Source organism: Halichoeres trimaculatus, unplaced genomic scaffold (assembly GCF_033239565.1).
Source record: "Halichoeres trimaculatus isolate MK-OKI-2021-1 unplaced genomic scaffold, fHalTri1.1 fHalTri1_scaffold_9, whole genome shotgun sequence".
In the NCBI taxonomy this organism is placed as follows: domain Eukaryota; kingdom Metazoa; phylum Chordata; class Actinopteri; order Labriformes; family Labridae; genus Halichoeres; species Halichoeres trimaculatus.
In genome coordinates, this window is record NW_027437188.1 from 10,895,339 (window position 1) to 10,919,496 (window position 24,158).

Consider the following 24,158-nt stretch of genomic DNA (forward strand, 5'->3'; position numbering starts at 1 on the left):
TGGTTGCAAAAAGCAGGTCAGAAGTAGATCAGCAACTCTTTTTCTGCATCTGGTACCTTTGAAAAGTGTTGATATGGATGTTTTTGGTTCAACAACAAACATCTTACAGTAAATCAAAAGTATTTCTCTGCAGGGATTCTTCACCAAGCATTCCCTGCTCTTCCTGGAGCTCAATTTTTCTTTCCCTATCAATGAAACTTCAGTTAGTATGTTTGTAACAGTATTACAAGAACAAACCCCTGCAGGGTAAAGGTTTTGTTACAGAAAACAGCTGATTTTACCAAACTCCATGTACAAAAACTCTACTTTTTCCACCTCTCTGATCACTCTGATTCTTTGGTGTTTCAAACTATCATATTGGATATCTGTGAAGTACTTGTGGGACACACCAGAACTCAAACAAACAGAACCAAATGAAGCAGCGACTCCTGTGTCCTGATACTGAAAACAAACATTTTTGTAGATGGAGTCTGGTGGCATCACAGCCAACAAAGTAATTGATGTTTTTTGTTTTTTTTTCTCTGAAGGATTGATATCAGTCTGAGGCAGAAAACAGAAACTTTCCTGAAGTGATAGCCTTACAGATGACGCTGCAAGCGTTAAGTCTCCATGGCTTTGTGTGTGTTCAGTGTTGGAGTATTTTAGGCTGTATTTTCTCTTACCAAACCCTGAGAAACCAGCTGACTGAGGAATGTAAGACACAGGGCTGATAACACCAACATGTCGTCAATGTGTGCAGCTGAAACCTATAGTGATAATTCACAGCGTCAGAGCTGGATGGGTGGGAGGGTCAAAGGTCAAGGGCTTGCTGGGAAAAGAAGTAAAGAAGTTGAAGATGCTACACAAAGCTGTGATAACACCTGCAGCCCTGTTTTTACTCTCTGAGAGCTCGACCCAAATGTGATGAGGGGGTGTTTTCACTGTTGTCCTGTTACTGCTTCACTGTCAGCTGCAAAAACATTAAAACGTATATCATTGAACACAAAAAACGTGTTTTTCCTGCTTCTGTTCAAACCTCAGTGTTCCTGCCCACCTTTAACAAACGTTCATTAGGATACAGGTGAAACAAGGGCTCATGTGTCGCAGAGTGAGTCCTGAGGGATGAGTAAAAATGAGAACATTGTTAAAAAATAAAATACTCCTAAATATGAAGAAATGAAAGTCACCTCAGAAGAAATATGAGAGTGGTTTATCCAGTTTAAGACAACATCTTGTGGCCAAAGTAAGCATTACATCAACCTTTAAAAACTGCTCATTGCATTAATTTGCACATTGGTACCCTCTCTCCTGGCTAAATTCAGGAATCATTTCCTCTCCACCTTGATGGAGATCTCCTTAAACCTTCTACCCGCACACATTTTCTCTGTACGAGTCTCATGTACATGATCCACCCCACTGAGTGCACTCAAAAACCACGCAGGGTGAAGTGGGAGTGGGTGGATTAGACCCTCCAACAGCTTTTGATTTTAAAATTTGAGTGACATAAATTTTGTCTTTCAGCAGAATTGTGGGGAGTTTGACTCAAAGCTGCACCTGATCTTTCCACCTTTATGATGGATGCGATGGATGAGTATCCGTTTTAAAAAAATACTTTCATGCACACGCAGCGGGTAAATCTACCAGTGAGTGCGGCTCCAAGCACAACAAACCCATAATGGGCAGTGTTTTCCTGACGTAAACCCATGCCAGCATATCAGACTGAGCCCCCATCATTCAGCTGTGACGTTTGAGAACAGAAAACTCTATTTACCGGCATCCAAACAAAAACATGAAACCAGAGTTTTCCAAAATCTTCACTTTGGCCGGAGTTTCAGAAAACATCATTCTAAGTGATGTAAAGCTGCAGTTTCTTTTGGACGACAGGCTTAAACGTAAAAGATTACATGCGGTTTCCCAGACACCCAGCTACATGTGGACATGGCCTCGAACCAAGGGGGAACATCAATACAGACAATTCAGACTCATTTTTACTCTGAGCATCCTCTGAACACATGAGACGACTCCAAAGAACCACTGTAAAACAAACCAAACATCTTTTAGTATGATTTCCCTGCTGTAAATCCACAGACAAAAAAAAGATGTGACGCAATAACATATTCAGACACATAACGACTATATACAGAGTAATTTAATCATTAAATGATGCAGCGATCGACTGTACAAAAACACTGACAGCAAAAAAGCTCCCTGAAGTGAAACCAAAACTCTTAGAGCCCATAAGTGTTCAGTCTTTTTTCCTGAGGAGTTTGAATTACATGATGCTAACACAACAACTGGCTGACAGCTGAGACATGGAGACACACTGTCCACATGAATACACAACCAATGGTTTCTTGCAGCAGTGGCAGATTTTTCCTCAAAAAAAAAAAAAAATATATAAATATTTCAGACACTTATAAGTCAAAGTTTCTTCGTGTGCAGACTGTAGAACAGCTGAGATTGATTTCTGAGGCTCCTCTCAGCCCTTCTTGTTGTCTGTGTCATCACTGGTGAGGAAGTCAATGTGTGTCCGAATACACCAGATCTGCAGAGAAGAGAGTGAGGGGTTGTAAACCATGATTCCCAACTCAAAGGTGGTGAACTTATGATTATCATCTCTACCTCGACTAAAAGAGCCAGCAAGCGTCCTGCAGCCAGCAGCCCCGTCACCAGAGTCTGGATCCAGGGCGGGAGGAACATCCAGCGCGAGAGTAAACCTTTCTGAGAGCAGTACAACCAGACAGGGAGGCAGTGCAGGCCGCTCACCACCCACAGGCCCAGGGGAGTCCGAAACCCTGACAGGGACACGCAAAAGCCAACTCAGTGAGGTCTTGAAGACCATTAGCATGAAATATTTATTGAAAAGAAGACACAACTTCCAGTACCTTTAAGTATGGCACCCTCTGTGGACCAAACTCCACAGGGGGTGCCATACTTAAAGATCCTTGAATATGAATTCCCATGTGGAATATCTGGCAATATTTAAATTTGTCAGTGAGCTTCATCATACACATACCTCAAAAACTTAAAAAAAAAAGCTAGTGTTTCTTTCTAATACCTAAATAAAAAAAATCGTATTAGACTTAGAATGAGCAAAATTCAACAGACAAGTCCAGAAAAACATCTTACTTTAAGATATTCCAAGACAATTAATGTCAATTTTAAGTTTTTCATGTCTTAGTACAAGACACTGAATATTTTTTCCCCATCGGCAGATTTCTTTTTTCAATTTTACAAATTCAGGCATCTTAATCATTTTGTCTCTTAGGGTGCGTCTCAATGTGTTAATTTCGTGCCTCCTCCGTCCTATCTCCTCAGCGGCACGGGAAGTACTTTCTTAGTCGCCATATTGAAGACTGTCCCAAAGTGATAATTGTGCTCAGAGGAGAGAGGAGAGAGGATGGAGGAGACTGATTGGAGGAGCTATGATCCAGGAAACACAGGACCTGGCTTTGCAGAAGTCTTTTCACTGACAGAAACGCCCCCATATGGAATATCACTCTCTGATTGGACGCTGCAGCAGCTCAGACTTTACATGAAACTTCACAAACACAACGGAGTTTAATACGAGAGAGAAAAGATGAGCTGAGAACAGGCGCTGAGGATCATTTGAAACTGATCATAAATCTGGTAATAAAGTGTTTGTTGTGAGTTTAAAGCACAAAACACTGAACACAACCATCATCAAATCAATATAACAGAGGATTAAACTGAAAACGGACTAATAAATAATATCTTCCTGAAACACAATAAACTAGGTTACATTAATATGTTTCAGAGTTCACGATCAGATGGGCTCTAGATTAAGGCTAAATAATTCATAAATAATGTCACAATTACTCATTTTACCAGAAAAATGATCCATGAGCTTCTAAACAGCACACAGAATAAACAGAGAGCAGGTTTTTTTCCTGGTTACGTGTGTGTTTAACAGGTTAAAGGAACAGACAAATTACTGTTACTGTTTATGTTTTATCAGTTATTGCAGCGCTTCATGTGACGCTCTGAAGGAGAGAATGTCCCATTTCTCTAAAAACGAATCTCCTCCATCCTCTCTCCTCTCTGCATTTCCTCGCATCTCTCCCATGCATCTCTGGTGGGAGGGACTAAGACGTAAGTGAACGACGCAAGTGGAGGAAGGAAGGATGGAACTTTATCGCTTTGAGATGCACCCCTTGTATCTTAAAGATGCTATGAGGATGATCTGTTTTAAATGCACTCCCTCGCCACCTTGTGGCCCAGAGTCTCTGCACACTGTCGTAAATTACTTTTAGTGAGGCGTGTTTGTTTTGGAATTAAATGGAGATCAGATCAAAACAAAATTTCTTTGTTCAAGACAACTTTTTACTGGTGACAACACGCCGAGGTAAGGTATTTATCAGTACAGTTACATAGTGCTATGGTTTGAAATGTGACATCCAGCAGACGTTGTAGCAGCCGGCTACATGTTAACATGTTAGTGACATCAGCAGCCTGGTGCTCTAACATATCTGTAGGCTAACATGACAACAAGAAAACACCGTCAGTTTGTACAGTAGTTTAGTAGCCGTTTATATTTAGCGCAGCTGGCAGCTCGGTGCTCAAAGACATGTCTGTAATGTGTAACGTTAGTAAATCCTGGTTATGTCCTGCCAGTCACCTATCAAGCAGAGCTAACATAACCTCACTCTTCATTTTATTGATAGACTCTCAAGTTTGAACAGACCACTGCAGAATAACTGCTGACTGTGGGTTGGAATGAACATTATCACAAACAGCTTAGTCCCTGTGTTATAGAGTGATACAGTCCGAGCTAGAGGCTAATTAGCCCAGACTGTATCACTCTCCTGTTTAGTTTTCTTCTGCTCTTCTTTCCTTTTTCTGGAAACACAGATCTCTGTGTTTTATCTCTTCTCACCACTAAACTTTGTCAACCAGCGTGGTGCTGTCATAGGGACGTAGTAAATCAATCTGGTCCTGGTCGACCCGTACTGGAAGCTAAGAAGTACCAGTTTAAAACAACCTGTAACCAGCAATATCGGCGCTGATAATCTCATTTTAAAGTGTGGATTATGATAAGGCGTGTATCTAGAAGGGAGAGTTTTTCAAGATCACTTTCAAACTCCTCACAGCCCCTTTAAAACTAGACATTTTTTCTGGACTTTTTTTAATTTACTAAAATTAAGACACAACTTGCTTGGATTTTGGTTTTTGCAGTGTAGTGTCTGAAAAAAAGGCAAAACTGAGCTGGGTAGTCTAATTTTGGATAGCAAACAGGTGGGTTTGTGAATCCAGATTAAAGAGTTCAACCACCAGGCTTTAGTCTGTAAACAATGATGTCTTTTTTCTTTTTTTTTTACCTTTGTCCATGATGGCTCGTATGATTGGAGGGCTGCTGCTAAAGCTGTTCTTCCAGTGGTCTCCTCTGCTGCTGTGGTTACACACAAACACACACCACTCCACAGCAGACACCAGCCAGCCCCACTGTGACACAACGACAAACAGGACGAGGAATAATCAAACACTCAGGTGAGATTCAGAGCCGCAAGTCCACGTGGTCTGCAGGAATCAGCTCAAGCATGCTGAGTTCAGGAGCATAGAGGCAGGACATTTTCAGGAGTTTGTATTCATGAGTGAAAGTGAGTTAATGTGTGACCTCATAGAGCTGGCTCCACAACATCCCTCTGCCTACGTTATCCACCACCACATCCAGCCAGGCCCCAAACCTGGAGGTCTGTCCCAGCTTCCTTGCCAGCCAGCCGTCCACTCCTTGACACAGGAAACATCAACAACACATCAGACACTGAAGCTTTTCTTGTATATGTTTTCCTGTTGGAAGTGAATGGATTCTTGTATTATTGAAGACATTTATTAACCAATCAGGTATTAGCAGGCTTCAGAGCTGGAAACAGTCTGCAAACCCACCACGACATCCCAGTTCATTCTGTTTCTGTCTGGAACGATCTGTTCCAGATCAGACATTTACACTGAGACACAAATCTGCTCAGTGCTGAATCACTAAACACAATCAGAGCTTAGATTTTCAGACTACCTGAAAGTCTCACAAACACTAATGTGGCCAAAACTAGCGTGTCATCTCATTTTAAGACTGGGTGTGAGAAGCAGCTGAGTGGATTTCAGGAAACATTTCTTTTATCATCCTTCGTACCTGCTTTTTTTTTCTCTGCTGATTAGACAACATGTCCTCTGTTAAACCGCCCAGAGAGGAAGTTTATTGAACTTTGGACATGTCCAATATAACTTAGGTTGTGTGCAATGACGTACTGGAATTAACCTCAAAGTCTGACAGTCAGGAAAGGTAAACAACTGATTGGAAGCACATTGTTATAAAACACAATTTCGGCTTATTAGATGAAATATTTTTCTTGTTTTAAAATGTGTAATGTGAAGTTATAACAAATGTAGTAACAGGGCAAAAACAGCCGCTGGGTTTGTCTGAATGGTACGATCCTGAAATGAAATGTAACACCGCCTGTTAATGTGTAAGAATTGTCAGCCAAGGTGTTTTGTGACCTGTTAAAAATTGGTATATTCCAATTAAAACACCACAATTTGGTACTGGGGCCTAATCCCAACTGAGAGATAACTATTCTTTAAAAACTTTAAAAAAAAAATTTAAGTTACAGCAAAACAATGAGATACTTTACCATCAAGAGAGATGGATATGGAGTATAAAATGATGAAGACTGCTGGAGTTTCATGTGCAGCCCATGCAGAAAATAACAGGCCAATCCTGATGTAGCCTGTAAGACAAGAAACATCAGCATCAAGTGAGGCACTGCTAAGTTAAATCACTCCTTCATACTACTTCATGCTCCTTCAGAGCTTCAGTTTGTGCTGATTTTGATGCCACCTTGTGACAAAATTATCTCATTTCTGTGCTGATTTTGTCCTGATGGGAAATTACGAATCACCTGGTTTCTCTTCCCAGTCTCACTTATCAATTAGAGGGGTTTTTTTTTCCAACGTCTGATTTGGCTGAGGGTAGTTGATGACTTTGTTTGACATCTACCTTGCAACAGAAGTTTAAAAAATGGAAAAATTACATTAATCCATTCAATTGTTTTCTCATTTTCATTTAGAGTCATGCAGAGGCTTCAGTAAAAAAAAAAATAACAATTTCAGATACATCAAAAACTCTTCAGACGAGCTTTAACATTTGGTTTGGAAAAAGGAATGCTATGCAGAAGTGCTAAATGTTGCTTTTCGTTGAAAATCTGCTTGAGGGTGGCTGCTGAAAAACCAGAAACCACATACACACTAAGCCAAAAATACGGACTCCACGACATTAAAAACCTATATACAACCTGGTTCAATGGTTCAATATCGTCACCAGAGCTTTAATTAACAAGGCGTGTCTTTATGATTACCTACAGCCAACGAAATTTATTCCAACACAAAATAACAACATATGTATGACCACAGTTACATTTCAGCGTTAATATTCTTCATTTTATTGTTTTTACGATACTTGAACCTAATAAATTCTGAACTGCTGTTATAATAGCTAATAGTCCACAGACAGTCTATGTGTTTACAGTAAAGGACGCAGTTTCAGTTTTCTCTGTTTTATAACATCTATTCTAGGCTGTTTAACCCTAATGAAAAACAAAATCAGTTTCTAAAAGCTGAATTAAGTGTCGCTCACCGATAATATTTGGCCAGTATAGCAGAATTTGTTGCCCCATGTCACAGGCGGTCAGCTATATTAAGTACAGCGGAGCTTCATCGCGGAAGAGATGATGCAACCTGCCTCGTTTACTGCCTGACCCAACTACCAGCCAAAGCAGTCGCTCTGAATGATGTATCCTCTGACCTGTTCATGTTAATATTTGATAAACCAGTTTCATATCCAGGAGAAGGTGAAGTTTGTCGCTTTAAATGAAGCGTGCTTCAGCCGTTTCCATGTCAAATACGTGACGTAGCCTGATGACGCAGCTAAAGAAAGCGCCGTCAGAGCGTCGCAGCAAACCCCCTTAAAAAACCCACGAATATAACAACACCTTACCCTTTCACTGAAGGGGAAGGGAAACTTAACAGCATTCACATTAAAACTGACTGGTAACAATTATTTTATTGAGTGATAGCTACACATAATCCCGATGTCGTCAATACTTGTTAGAAAAAGTAATCTTTTGATAATACACAGGAAATAATGCTAGATTTTGAAGATATGGGCGAGAAAAAATGAAACAGACAAGTTTTCATAGGGGTTCTGTTAGAAGCCTCACTGTCCCAGTAAAACGCCAACTTTACTCATTTAAAGCTAATTTTAAACTTGAAATTATTTTGGAACAAATGCATTTTTGATCAAGTAAATAAATACATATATACATACGTACATACATATATACATACATACATGAATGTACGACACTCCTTTTTGGTCCAGGCTTACTTTTTAGCCACTTGAGGCCGCTGTGGTGACAAAAAAAAAGAGTTCTTCTTTGCTTATAATTCATTTATTTATCATATCATTTATACATTGTGGAACCCCCCCTGTGACACAAATAGATATCTATCTATTTACTGACAAATTCATAACATAATCAAAGATAAATAAAAAATGAAGAATTACAAGTCAGTTTGTTAGATTAGGATATACAGGAGCAAAATTGTACATCTATTGAAATGTGATACGATGTGTACTCACAATAAGGAGATGCATAAACCAAAATTATGAGAATGTTTGATTAATACTGGTAATTATGAAATTCTAAAGATACATTGTCAGGACACCCTCTTCGCCTTCAGCTTAATTGTCCTTTGGGGAAATTTGCTTTCACCTCAGAGGACAATAAAGGTTGTCTTTTCAGTACAACCAAGAATAAGACTGCAGTTTTTAGCTGTATTTAACTTTATTATTTAGATTCTAGTTATTACCCCCCCCCCCCCCCCCCCCACACACACACACACACACACACACACACACACACACACACACACACACACACACACTTATTAACATTTTATTTTTCTCTATTTTATTTGTTTATCTTTAGGAAGCCCATTTTTTAAATTTATACTATATAAAAAACTCGTCTACCCCGGACTTCCAAAGAAGAATAATTTACCGCAGTATCCACTAGATGACGCTACTCGCTCTTGTCACCATCGTACAGTCACACACATGGTTTGTGCGATGACGGCGCATTATGACTAAAATTGTTTTTATTATTTGTAACAAGCCAGGGGAAACACTTGGATGATTAGTTGGAATTTTAAGTAAGATCTTTGTGTCAGCCACGTCAGCCGGTCTCTCAGGCGTTTAAAGAATCTGATCAACTGACTTGTAGAGTCCGATCATGTGACAGAATGGAGGCGTCGCTGAAAACATTCACCCGTTCACCACATAAACACAGCACCAGGAAACTCGTTTCACAATAAACAGATAAGGAGACAAACAACCCCGATCATCTCAGCTGGGAACGTTTATTTCCTCACATCGCCATGAAATGAGGGGAGCATGGGGGCCAAAGAGTCGAGGATAGGATTCCTGTCGTTTGACGAGGCCGTGAAGAGAGGTAAGCTTCAAGAGCAACGGACTAAATCCACCACTCAGCTAACTGACAGCTTTTAGGCTAACCGGTGTTCTGAAGATATCTGCTGCCTTGTCGAAAAACGCTACCGGGCGCGAACTGCCAGGAAGGCGGACAATTCGTGGTTTATGTATGGGTTTTTCTTTATAAGTGTACTGTAGGAATACTATAAACATGTTTTGGTGATTTTTAATTTAACCTTTTTTCGGGTTATAGAAGAACTCACCCATACCGCATCAGATTATGATCTCATTAGAAAATCGCTCTATATCACATTACTATACGTTCGTGCAACATCCATTATTACAACGTAGAAAAAAAATCAGTCTTCATAGAATAGTACATTGCATCAAATGTGGATTCTTCGCTAAGCATTGTGGCTCTGCACATGCGCAGGGCCACTTAGGAACACAACTTGATAAGTAGCACTATACGGTAGAACACCGGTACACAGAGGGGAACGTCCTGAATAACAGTTAAAACCCATGAGTTTAAGTGGCGTTGCGAAATAAATATGATTGACACTTGTTGGAAAAAAAGAAAACACATTTAACAGAACAATTAGGGTGTGTTGTCTAATTCGGGCTGGGCAAATCCGAGAAAGTCTGTCCAGTTTTTATTTATTCTCAAGTTAAACAAACGTAGAGCTTGTATATTCCGCAGTAGCCGTTACCCGAAAATGTCCTCCGCTTGCTGCAGCAGGGAAGCATTCCCTGTCAAAGTTTATATAATATATTGTAGCTGTGATGGTAGTGTCTATCCCGATTTAGTCATTGTTTCTGGTTGAATGTAAATTGTGCTGCCTGGTAGTTTGTAGTACGCTTAGTTTGGCTTTTAAGCACGGTCACGTTGAATTGACAGATTTCTGAAGGAGGTTTGATTTGAGATTCCTCCGATGGCAACGAACGCGTTGCTAGTGTTGGCTAACCCAGGAGGGATGGGCTGGCTTTGCCAAAATAGAAGTGAAGATATCTTTTAGTATGATTTAATTTTTAATCTGGCATTATATTGTGTTTACTATTGAAGCGTTTTTCACCATAGTGTGCTAACGGTTATGTTCGTGCTGCTGTTAGCTTCTCTATTTAGCTCGACAGGTAGTTAGCTAGGAAGCTAAGTTCACAGAGAAATGTCTCCAGACTGTTTGATCTAGCTCTTGTCTAGCGGATTTTTAGCCTTTCCATGTGAGACAGGCAGGTCGTTTGTGATTGTGGCTTTAAAAGATCGACTAACGTGGTTTTGTCTGACGGAAATGGTCCTGCATAGCGCAGTAGCTCTGCATAAGTTACATTGTATACATCATTCACAGGTTGATGTATTTGACACAACAGCTCAGACATCAGAAAAACCATACAGGGGGCTTCAGGGCAGGGGCACATAGAGATGAGCATGCCATCCATTGTTACCTTGAAAATGAATCAGCCACCCCTAAAACATAAACCACAGCTAGCTTTGTTATCACAGGCAAATGACATGAAATTATCTTTTTTGACTGGGCTGTTAGAGGTGCATTTTCTTTAAAGTGCAGCAATTTTTCAAACATTTTTCCATACATTTACACCATAAAAGGTGCAAAGGATCATAACATGTTGCCAACAAGTTTATTTTTGACCATAAAGGAGTTTTATTCTGGTCTTCACCTATTGGAGCACTTGAAGCTCAATTCACACAGGGAGCGTCAAGGCATGTCTCAGCTCCATCATGTGCCTGCTGTGGTTCCCCACTCTGATAAAGATACGTACTACGTCTCTTTTTGCAGTGTGTTCTCCAAGCACGCGTCAGAGAAGTTCAACCAGGACAGGAAATCAGGCCCTTGACGATACAGATCGTATAAAAATAAAACATAATACACAGACTGTGTACTGTTTATTAAATCAATTGGATGAGAAATATTGTGTTGCTCAAAGTTTAATTGTTAACTGCTACAAAACAGCAACATAACTGTGATCCACGATGACCACAGTGGGACTTTGAGCTTGTACGTTTTTCAGCAGTAACCGCAATATACAGGAGATTATATATTTTAATGTAAACCACATTTAAACCTGCTAAAAACAAAGCCTTTTGGTTATGCAGCAAACTCATCTCTGGTGAGGGCACAGAAGTCCCAGAATAATATCCAAATGGGCAAATTATAGGAAAAACAAATAAATCAAGAATGTGTCATCTTGCCTGAAAAGATCTTAGTGGGTGAAGGATTCAACACATTAGTTTGTCTTTGTGCTGAAAGATTCAGAGCTCCCTCCTGGGAAATAAATAGTCGATCTCTACACTTAAGTGTTCATGTGGAGGCATGAAAAAGGAGAAGAGCATTATGAGAACCATTTACAACTTCCTCTCTCTTCTTTGTATTAATCTCAGGAGCAGTACTATAAAGTTACTTGACTACTTTTATCACAACATGTACTGCAAAAGATGAAATCTGTGCAAGTGTGCATGTCATATTTTTAGTGGAAACTGTTTTATTAGACCTAACACGAGCTACATTCACCTGACAAGTCCAGAGAAAAGCCTAATGAGACAGTTTTTCCACTAAAAATAACACTTGAAGATTTGCTTAGATTTCAGTTTTGCTGTGTTTTGGTGCAGCCTGAGTTAGATATCACAGCTGTATCATCAGAATATTTCATAATTTACAGACTTTATGTAGCTGAACAGCAAGTCATCTGTAGGAAAGTGAAAGCTCAGTTGAACTCACACAACCTTAAGATAGACAAGCATTAGTGACGGCAGATGAGACAGAGTTAATCACCTTGACAGACTGGTCTGCAAGAAAAGAGGGAAACTCTAAAGAAAGAAATAGATATAGGGATTCAGCTCCAGTCTGTGCTGTTACTGTGCTGGTAACACATCTTCTGTCTCACTTCCCTCCTCTATCAGCATCTTATCACATCTTCATCACATCAGGTCAGTGCTGGCAAGCTTGCTCATTAGACTGCTCATTCACAGACGGTTAAATAGGCAGAAGTCAACTATTGGTTGAACTGATTTTGTTTTTGTGGCCTATTGTGGAAGAAAATGTCGACAGTGTGAGGGTGTCACCATCTCTGAGGAGGATCAGAAGTTTGTAAGACTTGTTTCAGTAAAAGTTCACGAAGAAGGACAGCTAGCAACAATTTAAAACATTCTGTTTCAGCTAGTTAAGAAATGGAAATGAAGGATTACAAAATTGCAATTCAGTAAACAGTGGTAATGGTTCATTCCTTGAATGCAGCAGGAAAAGTTTTGGAAATTCACCTCAAGCAGGTGGGAGGAGGGGTTATGACATTTATATCATTGACTGGTGAGTGCCCAGACAAGCAACTAACAAGTTGACTCAAAACATGCATCAAGAGGAAAGAGAACCATTTTCGAGACGATCACACTCAGGAGATGTCTGCACATCTGTGTGTTCATACAGCGTTGATAGGAGCGCAAGAAAGTGTCCTGCAGGTCACTGCTTTGTTTGCCTCGTGTTGTGAACATTGCACTGCAGCTTTCACAGCCTGCTTTTGATGTCATGTCCTTCCTCCTGGTGCTCACCTCATCCACTTATGACTGGGCTGAAAGCGTCCCCTCCACACTGGCCCTCATTGAGTGGTGAGGAATCAGGAGAGGAGCACTTCTCTTTTTGATGGACTGGGGATTCAGAAACCAGATTCTGGTCCTTTGGAAGCCTTTTCTCCAGATTCCTGATATTTTTCACCATTATGCACAATAATGCAGTCACAGGCTGCTGTGCACGTACACAGACATGCTTGTCTTTTTAGGAGAGGTCCTTGACAGCTGGCCTTGGGAGCTCAGCGTACAAGACAGGATACTAAAAATTAAGATGCACTGTTTTCTGTTGGGTATCTACAATTTCTACCAATAATAGCTGAAGATTTTGGAATTTAAAATCTGAAACCGTGTAAAAGCTGCACTTGTTGAGTGATTCATTTTAAGAGTTGCATTTTAAAATCTAATGGAAAGCACTTTGGTCACCTTGTGTGTTGTAAAGGGCTCCACAAATTAAAGTTGATTGATTGATTGATTGATTGATTGATTGATTGATTGAAAGTAGCACTGAATCAGTCATGCCTACATTTTATTGTCTATAGTAAAAAGCTCCCTGTATTTTTTTTCAATTTTCCAATAGTCCAGGTTTAACATCTTCCTTAAAAACGTTTTTTATGATATGATTAAAGTTATGATCTCTTAGGCCTCTGAATAACGGTGCAGTTTCCAAACAGAATCTGTGAAGTAATGGTTTTTGGTGAGCATACGAGCACCACTGATTTTATTTTGGCAGTATTGGTTGGAGAACTCAACCCAATTTGATTTAAATTCTTGATTCCAGTTGAATCTGTGGTGCAACTGAGGCACTGTCAGAAAGTTGGTACCTAGGCCTGTCATGATAATCAACAAATCGATTAACCGAACGATAAATAAAAACGTCCTTGGTAAGTTTGCCAGCCTCGATAAACTGACACGTGCATGCATGTTTGTTTTCCTCCTCTCTTTCTACCAAAGAGGCTGAATGAGAAGATGGCTCACTACGTTTATCTTTCCTAACATCGGGGTGCATAGGTTCTATAGCGGATTTAGCGGATTTATAACGGAGTGAGCATATGTCAAAAATGCGATCTTTGGGGTGAAGACGGGGCGGCTTGCGCACACACAGAGAGAGCTGAAGCTAGCATCCTGAGGGGTAAGGAGGACACACGCTAATATAAGTGATGGCACGAAAGATACGCTTCTTAAGCCGCCTGCCACAGTCCCAGTGTGGGAATATTTTGTTTTTTTATCAGAATGAACAAAGTGTGAGCTCATGAACACCAACGAGCTGATATGTCGCATTTGTTTGAAAATAGTGGCGACGAAGAAGAAGAAGGGGAGGTGCAGCGGAGCCTTGTTCTTTGACAATCCGCTCTTACTGAGGCTTTTGGTCTGCAAAGTAAAAAGAAATAAAAGCGCCAAATGGTGGGTGCTCGAAGACAGCTACATTGCCAAAGAAATGCAGTCCTTCAATACGGTTGAAAGCCAGAAATGTTAAAAATGTTTGACAGACAGTACGGATTGACTGGGAAAAAGTACATGTTACAAACAATTCAGGAACTGTATTAATTCCCTTTTATTTAGGCTATAGTTTTTATTGTTGTTGGGGTTTTTTTGGAGTTTTGTTTTTTCTTTAGAGACAGGGTCTATGTTTTATTGTTTTTTATTAGTATTAATTATTTTCATTGACATGTATTTTTTTCTAAAAGAGAGTCCATTTCATTTTCATTGTATTTTTTTTCTCTTTCTTGTTTGTTAAATTTATTATATTTTTGTTTAATTTATTTTATTTAAAAGATCCTGACCTTTTAATTACAGTTAAATACTCTTAAGAAATTAAAGTTTCTTGCTTGATATGGCGTACTCACTTTATTATCCCATTTATCATAATTAAATCAATGAAAAAATGGAAAAAATCAAAATGATATTGACAATAATATCACTATAATATGACAATTTTTTGGAAAATTATTGTCTAGTAAAATTTGTTATCGTGACAGGCCTATTGGTACCCTTATGTAAGATGTGGTGAGCATTTATCAGGACGCTCATATGAGACGGTGAACCCGCTGGCCTTCATGTTGGACTTCAGTCTCTGGGTTGGCCACAGATGAACTTTGTCAGGTACTGAGAGGGAAGCTGTTACACATTGACTCAGGACACTCATATCTGTGCAGTCATCCTGCTGAGCTCCACATTGATTCCAGTTATTTGAAGCTGTTTTTCAAGTCGTTTCCAGTCAGGAGTCTCTCGCTCCTAAAGATCACGTCTGATCCGCTTTAATTACCACCACTCTTTGTGTGGTGGTCTGAACATTTCTCAATCCTACTGCCATTCCCACTCTGATGATCACATGTGACCACACACACACACACACACACGCGCGCATAAACACACACACACATTCACTCACAGGCGGTGGAATTATCCAGCCATCCAGCCTTATCTGACCGGTCACATGACAGGCCTCCCTAATTCCCACAGCAGTCTGGACTGCAGCAATTACAGGCTGAGTTTTCATCGGAGCGGGCTGCGGTGGGACAGCAGTCAGGGAGCATCCCGTGTCCTGAAAGGTTACGCTCAGGTCGTTTCCTGTAGTAAAAGCAGATTCAGTCAGACTTCCTGAGTTAAATGTTCTCTCTGTGTTCACTTTGTTTACAGTTTTCTTGCCATGCGGCCACATGTCAGGGAAAAAAAACGAGCATATTACAAACCACGTCTGTTTGGATCCAGCTTTTGTTTCTGGGGGAGAAACTGAGACGCTCTTGGTTAAAGATTTTCTGGCAAAATATGAAAAATAAAAACATTTACATCCTCATTGTGGTGTGACTTATTCTCAGAGCTGTTGTACAATTCTGTGAGTAAAATCAGGGTTAATGTTTAAATTAAACGCCTTTTAGCCGTGTCAGAGAGGAACTTGTGTCTACTGACTTCCTGAGGTGTTGACTCACTTTCATGCTACATATGAAGCCGTAGATTGTGAAGCTGTTGAATTGCGTTGTGTTATGTTGTAACACTTAGAAGTATTACCTCCTTACGGGCAGTGTCAGAGAGGATTTATGGCTAATCCAGGGCTCTGTAGATTAACGTTAATGTATCAGCAAAAGTTTTGAAATGTCTTCTGCAGATTGCTTTAATGTCATCCCTTGGGGAAAACACGCCTAATCAAGAAAGTGTGCACTGCTGTTGTGTAATCTCCCTACTTTTACAGTAAATTGTGGTATTAACAGTCACTTCAAGTTTACAGAGCTTCTTGTTCTTTCCTCTTCAGAGTATTTTGCACTGCGAGAGTGCATCCACAGAGAAAATCTCCCACTCTGAGGGGCTTTTTTTGAAAATAAAGTCCCTGAAAATATCTGGGCTGGAGTGTCCTGAAATTATCCTGAAAATGTCAGAAGGTGGCTCTAAAACCCTGAATCTGACAACCTCTGTCAGTGGTTTGACTCTCATGGGCGTGTTTGGACTCAGTGAAGAAGTTGCAGATTTAAACCTGAGCAATCCAAAACCCTTCTTCCTCTGATTTGTTTGAATAGAGCCTGGGTTTCACAATACTTGTGAGCAAGGTTATAATAGTTAACTAAAACGAAACTAAAAACGAAAACTAAAATTTAAAATACATTGCAGTTAACTCAAACTAATAAAAACTAGTAAAGAAAACAAAAACGATAAGTAAACTAAAACTGTATCTTGTGCTCACAAAACTAAGTGACACTAACTAAAATTAAAGACAAAATGTCCTTAGTGATAGTTTTTGACAATATTAATAGCCTTTAGGATTTAAATTAATTCGACACATTTTCCCAACCAATTTTACAACAGTTTTCGGCAGTTGTCAGTGCCGTACGGCACCATCACAGCAACGTACTGGGATTTGCTTGTTTACTGCACTGACTGGCTGTGCGCTGTGCTGCGACAAAACGTAGAGGAGCAATGAATCAGAGCATCTGTAATATTTTAATTTCATGTGAGTCTGACTTTATTGTTACAGAGTCCAAGTTTCTAATTATTATAGCTCATATTATATTATTTTATATAATTTATGTTTTTATTATTTTTCTTTAATTCATGTTAACATTATTTTATATAATTTATGTTTATATTTTTATATTAAGTTTATATTATTTTCTTGTGTTTAAGGCAGCAGCCAACAGTTCTGTATCAGCATTGACTGAGCAGTGAGCACTATGTTGAACTGGAAAATAAACTGTATTACAAAATATTCACTCTGACCTTTTTGAATCCTGCCCCTGGTTAATAAGGTATGAAAAAACTAAAACTGAAACTGAAACTAAACTAAAACTAAGCCTTGTTGCAAAAATCAAATCTAAATAAAAACTAGACTGCCTGCTCTAAAACTAATTAAAACTAAACTGTAATGGGAAAAAAATGTCAAAACTAACTAAAACTAAACTATAATGACAAATCCAAAACTATTTTAGCCTTGCTTGTGAGGATACTTTAATGACATGGACAAAGCAGCAGCCCACTTCTGTTTAGGGTGATCCAAATGTGTGTATGTGAGTCAAAGCAGGTTTAAAGAGATGTATGATGCTGTATTTACGTCCTCATAGATTAGGGTCACCTGACACCCTCATGTGCCATTTGAACCTCCGTGGTTGACCACCACACAGTTAATCATTGCACCATCCCCTCTCCTCGCTCTGACTCCTCTGACAGTCAGCCTCAGAGTCACCTGAGAACCGCAGAGCCTCACATTTCTCTGCACCTCAGCAGAGCATATCAGCCCGAGTGGCAAACCGCTGCTTTGCATTCCAGCCTGTGCTCCTGGTTTGTGGATGTGGATTTGTCTCCAGCTGTCATAAAGGTTTACAGTCCAGTGTTTGCTTTGGAAACATGGGCAGCCTGTCATTCACATTGTTTGCATGGAGGGAATATTTCAGTGGCTGTCAAATGAGTTCATGCTGTATTTTCATGGATAAAACTTTACTTCAGAGCTTGATAATAACTGTACAGTTTAAGTTTGTGCCCACCTGTTGAATATTTAGTTGTTCGAGGCTTTGTCATGACTTAGAGTGACTCATTCGTTTTGTTCCTAGACATCCTGCAGCGTCTATAAACCATTAACACACACTCTTAAGCTTTAAGCATGGAGTAAGAAACAAAGACAGGGGTGTGGCCAGCGTATTGTCCTTCTCTCTATCATACAGCGATGAAGTCTTAGCATCAGTGTTGTCATGTGACTCATGGTAGAATTAGCGGTACTTGACCTCCATAAATGATAATATCATGATACAGAGTCTGCCATAAAAGAAAAGTTGCAACAACACAGTCATGGTATGAGATATATCAAGATAAATGCTAAACTGAAAAATACAAAATGCCTTGTCAAAGTATAGGATTGACTGTGCAAGATTTATTCTCTGAACTGTAGATTAACAGAGATGAGATGTTAACATTTTTCAAATTTGCAGAAATGAAGAACTGTGAAACGAGAGTTAAGATTTCACATTAATTCGTAAGACAAGTGGTATTATTTAGTTGAATTGAATGTCCCCTCAGAGATAAATAAAGTATATTCTATTCTATTCCATTCTAGTCTATCAAGTGGATTTGATCTTATTGACATTATTCAAAATAGTGAAACGAATCAGATGTTTGTTAGCTCCCAGCAGCAGAATTCCTGATCTGTTTTCAACTTGTACTCCAGTGTGCAGTATCTTTATGATTTAATAAGCTCATTCCTGATATCTCTACTTCTCCTCTCCGTCCTGTCGGTTTTCTGTGTGCGCACTGCACTTTCTTTCCCTTGTACAGGCAGCGAAGCGGCATATACAAGAGCTAATTGGTTGCATTGAGCTTGGGCTTCAAGCTAAATCTGCTCCAGATTTCTCTGAGAAACAGTCTGAAGAACTTTCTTAAGAGCAGTCTTAGGATGATGTTGTGATTTCATATTAACATGTTTTGGGAGGTTTAAATGAAGAAAGGAGCACAAAGATTGGGAAAAGCTTCAGTCATCTCTCTGTAAAAACTTCGTCTTCACCGCAGTGCAATCCTTTGTAAGTAAATCTACTCAGTTTCAGTTTTGACTCACTTAGTGCAGGTTTTTACAGGTCTGCACGACTGACAGGCCCAGGTTGTTTTTCAAGAAGCCTGACAGCATCTTAGGAAAGACCCCCACATCAGTTGACGTCATTTTTGAGCAGTGAGATGAGTCATGAAAACCAGACCCAGTCACTACATTGACCTTTAGAGAACTTTACCCTGAAAACAGAGGAGTGATGAGCCTGCTGCAGTTTGAAGGATTGATTTATTCCTTTTTCGTGTCAGTAACATCTGGTGGCAAGGTGTTTCTGTTTTCTGAGAGCATCTGGACCTGAAGAGTTTGTTGGAAAGACTTTTATAGACTTTATTTTTAGACGACAGTTTGAAAGAAAGTTGCGCTGAACAAGTAACCCAGTTGCAACCGGCATCGCATTATAATAGAATGCAATTTTCAAGTTGCGAAGGCTGTGATTAAAAAAATAAATAAAAAATTTCATGTACACAGACCTGGGGGAATATAGTAACTTCTACTTGTTCTTCATTAAAACCAGCTAAAGTTTAATTTATATTTCTGCACTTTAATTTGTGTTGCTGATGGGAGATTAATTTTACACATTTAATATTTGTATTTATGCTCACACAGTGTTTCTTTTTTATTGTTTATAAAAGTACATTCCACATATTGATAAATTTTAGTGGTTGAGCCAGAGATTTGCTCTTGTTTACATTTTTGCACTTCATCTTCTTCAATCATCTTTAATTTCAAATCATTATTCATACCGGGCCTGTTGTTCTGCTGTGCTTTGTTCCTTTCTCTGATTTTATTTAAGGTAATTAATGGTAGTTTTATTGCATGTCTACAAGGCTTAAAGTTAAATCAATCAATCAGTGTTCTGCTGTGATTGGAATAGTTTGATAAAGATATGTTATTTGTATCAATTCATGCATCAATTAATCCCACTTTATCATAACATGTAGGCCTGGCCTGCAGGAAAGAATTACACCCCCCCCCCCCCCCTTAGGGATCTGTAGTCGGACACGGTAAGCGTCTACTAAAGGCTAGGCCTGTCACGGTAACAAATTTAGCCACACGATAATTTTCCAAAATATTATTGCCAATAAACGATATTATTGTCAATATTATTTTGATTTTTTTTTCCTTTTTTTCATTGATGTAATTATGATAAATGGGATAATGAAGTGAGTACGCCATATCAAAAGCAAGAAACTTTAATTTCTTAAGAGTATTTAACTGTAATTAAAAGGTCAGGATCTTTTAAATAAAATGTATTAAACAAAAGATATAATAAATTTAACAAACAAGAAAGAGAAAAAAAATACAACAAAAATGAAATGGACTCTCTTTTAGAAAAAAATACATGTCAATGAAAATAATTAATACTAATCAAAAACAATAAAACATGGACCCTGTCTCTAAAGACAAAACAAAACTCCAAAAAAACAACAACAACAATAAAAACTATAGCCTAAACAAAAGGGAGTTTATACAGTTCCTGAATTGTTTGTAACATGTACGTTTTCCCAGTCAATCCGTACTGTCTGTCAAACATTCTTAACATTTCTAGCTTTCAACTGTATTGAAGGGCTGCATTTCTTTGACAATGTAGCTGTCTTTGAGCGCCCACCATTTGGCGCTTTTATTTCTATTTACTTTGCAGACCAAAAGCCTCAGTAAGAGCAGATTGTCAAAGAACAAGGCTCAGCTGCACCTCCCCTTCTTCTTCTTCTTCGTCGCCACTATTTTCAAATAAATGCGACATATCAGCTCGTTGGTGTTCATGAGCTCACACTTGGTTCATTTTGATAAAAAAAATAATATTCCCACACTGGGACTGTGGCAGGCGGCTTAAGAAGCGTATCTTTCGTGCCATCACTTATATTAGCGTGTGTTTCCTCCTTACCCATCAGGACGCTCGTTTCAGCTCTCTCCGTGTGTATGCGTGAGCAGCCCCGTCGCTCACACTGCTATAAATCCGCTAAATCGGCTATAGAACCTATGCACGCCGATGTTAGGAAAGATAGACGTAGTGAGCCATCTTCTCATTCAGCCTCTTTGGTAAAAAGAGAGGAGGAAAACAAACATGCATGCACGTGTCAGTTTATCGAGGCTGGCAAACTTACAGAGGACGTTTTTATTTATCGTTCGGTTAATCGATTTATTGATTATCGTGACAGGCCTACTAAAGGCCATGCAAAGCAGGAGGAATCGTAGCGAGAACATACAAGTTTGCACAATACAAACAAACACTGTTTTATTTGCATTATCTCTTCAGTCTTATTTAAAAAAGAGCCTCACACAGAAGGTTTGGCTTCAGGCCCTCAGGTGGAAAGGAGGAAGCTTTCTAAGAACAGCCCTCTCTGTGTGTTTCTGCCTGCAGGAGTCTCTGTTAATGTTTCTCTGTGGCTGAAAGGTCACCAGAGCTCACGTGAACTCTGTATTTGCATGCTGCTCGAGCATTTCAAATGATGCTGTTCAGAGAGGGTCCGGTTTATCTAATAGGAGAGGAACAGTGAGTCACAGCAGGAGGCTCTGCTTGCTGCACCACCACCGTTTAGTGAGGAAACCTGCCGAGGATGTTCCTGGAAATGCAGGTGTGAGGAGAGAGAAGCTGAGGATGCAGTGGTGTGAATCTGACAGTAACAATCCCCCAAGCTTTGTCTGAAGACTGTGTGTGTGTGTGTGTGTGTGTGTGTGTGTGTGTGTGTGTGTGTGTGTGTGTGTGTGTGTGTGTGTGTGTGTGCGTGTGTGCGTGTGTGCGTGTGTGTTGGTAGAAACCAGAGCCATTGTTTGCCCTGCAGTGGATGGTAACTGTTGCAGTTAATGCAGCCCACTGTCCACGAATACACCCATTTCATCACAGCATCAACAATACACAGAGTGTTCTCTGGAAAGTGGACGGCTTTGTGCTCTGCCCCCATTTGTTCACGCTATCGTAACAGTTTTACTATTATCCTGTGGTCCTATCCTGGTATCAGCAGCATAACAAAACACTTCTTCTCCCTGATTTACAGCAGAAACAATTTCTTTATTTACTCCTGGATTCTTTTCTGCAGTGGATATTTGGCTGTTTGACTTGACTAATACCCCTCTTGATTAGATGAAAATGTAGCCAGGGTAGTTGTCTTAGTAAAACAGTCAAAAAACAGTCACAATAGAGCAGGTGTTTCACCAGCCTCTGCTGTCTGTGCTGTGGTTGCATCTTTTAAAGCCTTGGCAGAACACCAACTTTCTTCAACTTTTCAGAAACTTCTTTGCAGCTCTGCGATTTTGACCCACCACAGAAAAGTTTAGCTTTACTTCTGACATGTTTCTACTTTTTCCACTAATTAGGGATGGGTACCAAATTAGGTTCTTTTATATAAAGCCTGACCGATATGGGATTTTTGGGGCAGATGCCAAAACCGATACTGGGGGCAAAAAAAAAAGCTGATATCCAATATATCGACCGATAATCGTTATATCGGCTGAAATATATAATAAATTAATTGATATACACAGGATATCATATATACTGTATATGAACACAAATCATTATAATACCCGTATGATTCAAACAGAGACAGAACACTATTAAATTAAAACAAGGAACTTTAATTTTAAAACTGTCAGCATAAGAACTGTGGTTTTAACCAATGATAAATAAGAACAAGCTGTAAACACAATAATAAATAAAGAAGTCAAACTTTAAACACAGAAAGTAGAAAAAAAAGTCAAACTGTAAACACACAATGAGCAGCTAACACAACGTTAAAACGCTGTTCTAAAGTCTTACATTACAGAATGGATGACGGAGGGGGCGGGCACTTGGGCAGTGTGCAGCCCAACACACAGACACACAGGAACAGGAGTGACAGAATCTCCGCGGAGCAAAATTTTTTATAACCAGCTGCATTTTGGCCGATGTTGATTAATCGGTGACAGGCATAATCGGCCCCTCATAATCGGTCAGGCTGTACTTTTATGGCTTCAGACCGAATTCTGTCTGTAGTACAGAGAACCGATTCATGTAAACTCAAACGGTACCATAATAACTGATCATAACTGATCACCCACTTCACATCATCCTTGACCAGAGAAACAGCAGCAGTGGACGACTCACCTCTCTGCGCTGCGGGACTGAGAGATACAGAAGATCGTTCCTCCCTGCAGCCATCAGAGTCTTTAATTCTTTAATATTTGGAAGATGAGCCCAAACTACATTAATTTCCCTTTGGGGATGAATAAAGTATTTTTATCTTATCTTATCATATAATGCGGTACTTAAATGCATCTTTGTGGCTGTGAAGAAGTGGAAGAGTTGGCGATTTTCCATGCTGGACATGAACACAGCACAAGGTTATATATTAAAGAATGAATATATTAAATCTAAAAACTTTGAGATGTTATTATCAGTCTAATTTAAATTTATTACCACGTAAACAGGCAAAAGTACTGAAAATTGGTACTGTTGAGTACAGATACTGATTGCCAGGTACCGGGCATTAGTACCGTATTGTTTCAAATGTGAAAGGTGCCCATCCCTGCCTCTAATGATAAATTTGATAATAAATTCAGAGAGAAATGTCTGATATTTTTATGGCTTTCATTTTTATGCTTTCATGGTGTATTGATTCTGCCTTTATTTCTCTTTCTATTGTCGCTCGCTCATGCTGCGCTGAAATGTTCATTTATATGCACTGTTCCTTTAAAATCCTAGTGAGGACTTTTTAAGTGATTGAAAAACTCTCACTTCTAGATATATGATAATTTTGACACAAAAACACATATTGTTCTGACTCAGAATGCACTTTGGCTTGAATTAATCATTTGAACCAAATATTTGAATGCTTTATCAAACGTCCAAACAAACATGCCAGTCTACAATTAAGACTCTTGTGACATCATATGGGCATGGTTTGAAAAGATCTGCTGATTGCCGATTGGGGTGTTAAATTGGGGGATACTTGCTGGTAGGGCTGAACGATTTTGGAAAATAATCTAATTGCGATTTTTTGGACCAATATTGCGATTGTGATTTAGCATGCAATTTTTTTTTTTTTTTGGGGGGGGGGCATTTATCTTCTGCATTGTCCACTTGACACAAGTTTTAAGTCATTTTATAG

General features: G+C 39.3%; 2 protein-coding genes across 5 annotated transcripts in view; one reads left to right on the forward strand and one right to left on the reverse strand.

The window, feature by feature from the left end:
• Positions 1-2,110: 2,110 nt before the first annotated feature.
• Positions 2,111-7,902, reverse strand: LOC141797570 (uncharacterized). Its single transcript, XM_074679062.1, has 6 exons — positions 7,628-7,902; positions 6,627-6,722; positions 5,615-5,727; positions 5,319-5,442; positions 2,602-2,774; positions 2,111-2,524 (listed from the first exon to the last, which is right to left on the reverse strand). The coding sequence occupies exons 1-6, from the start codon at positions 7,665-7,667 to the stop codon at positions 2,459-2,461; spliced, it is 612 nt and encodes a 203-aa protein (XP_074535163.1). The 5' UTR covers positions 7,668-7,902; the 3' UTR covers positions 2,111-2,458.
• Positions 7,903-9,102: 1,200 nt separating this feature from the next.
• usp32 (ubiquitin specific peptidase 32) overlaps positions 9,103-24,158 on the forward strand; it is a 66,849-nt gene continuing 51,793 nt past the window's right edge. For all 4 annotated transcript variants that reach the window (XM_074679249.1, XM_074679250.1, XM_074679251.1 and 1 more), the window contains exon 1: positions 9,103-9,503. In XM_074679249.1, coding sequence (XP_074535350.1) covers positions 9,446-9,503 — 58 coding nt within the window. In that variant the 5' untranslated portion in view covers positions 9,103-9,445. The remainder of the gene's footprint in view (positions 9,504-24,158) is intronic.

Excerpts from the sequence above, each read along its gene's own strand:
- LOC141797570 (XM_074679062.1), bottom strand. The coding sequence starts at position 7,667 with ATGGGGCAACAAATTCTGCTATACTGGCCAAATATTATCG. Across the intron at positions 5,443-5,614 it reads TGTGGAGCCAGCTCTATGAG|TGGGGCTGGCTGGTGTCTGC; the intron begins GTCACACATTAA and ends GTTGTGTCACAG. Across the intron at positions 2,775-5,318 it reads ACGAGCCATCATGGACAAAG|GGTTTCGGACTCCCCTGGGC; the intron begins GTAAAAAAAAAA and ends TGTCCCTGTCAG.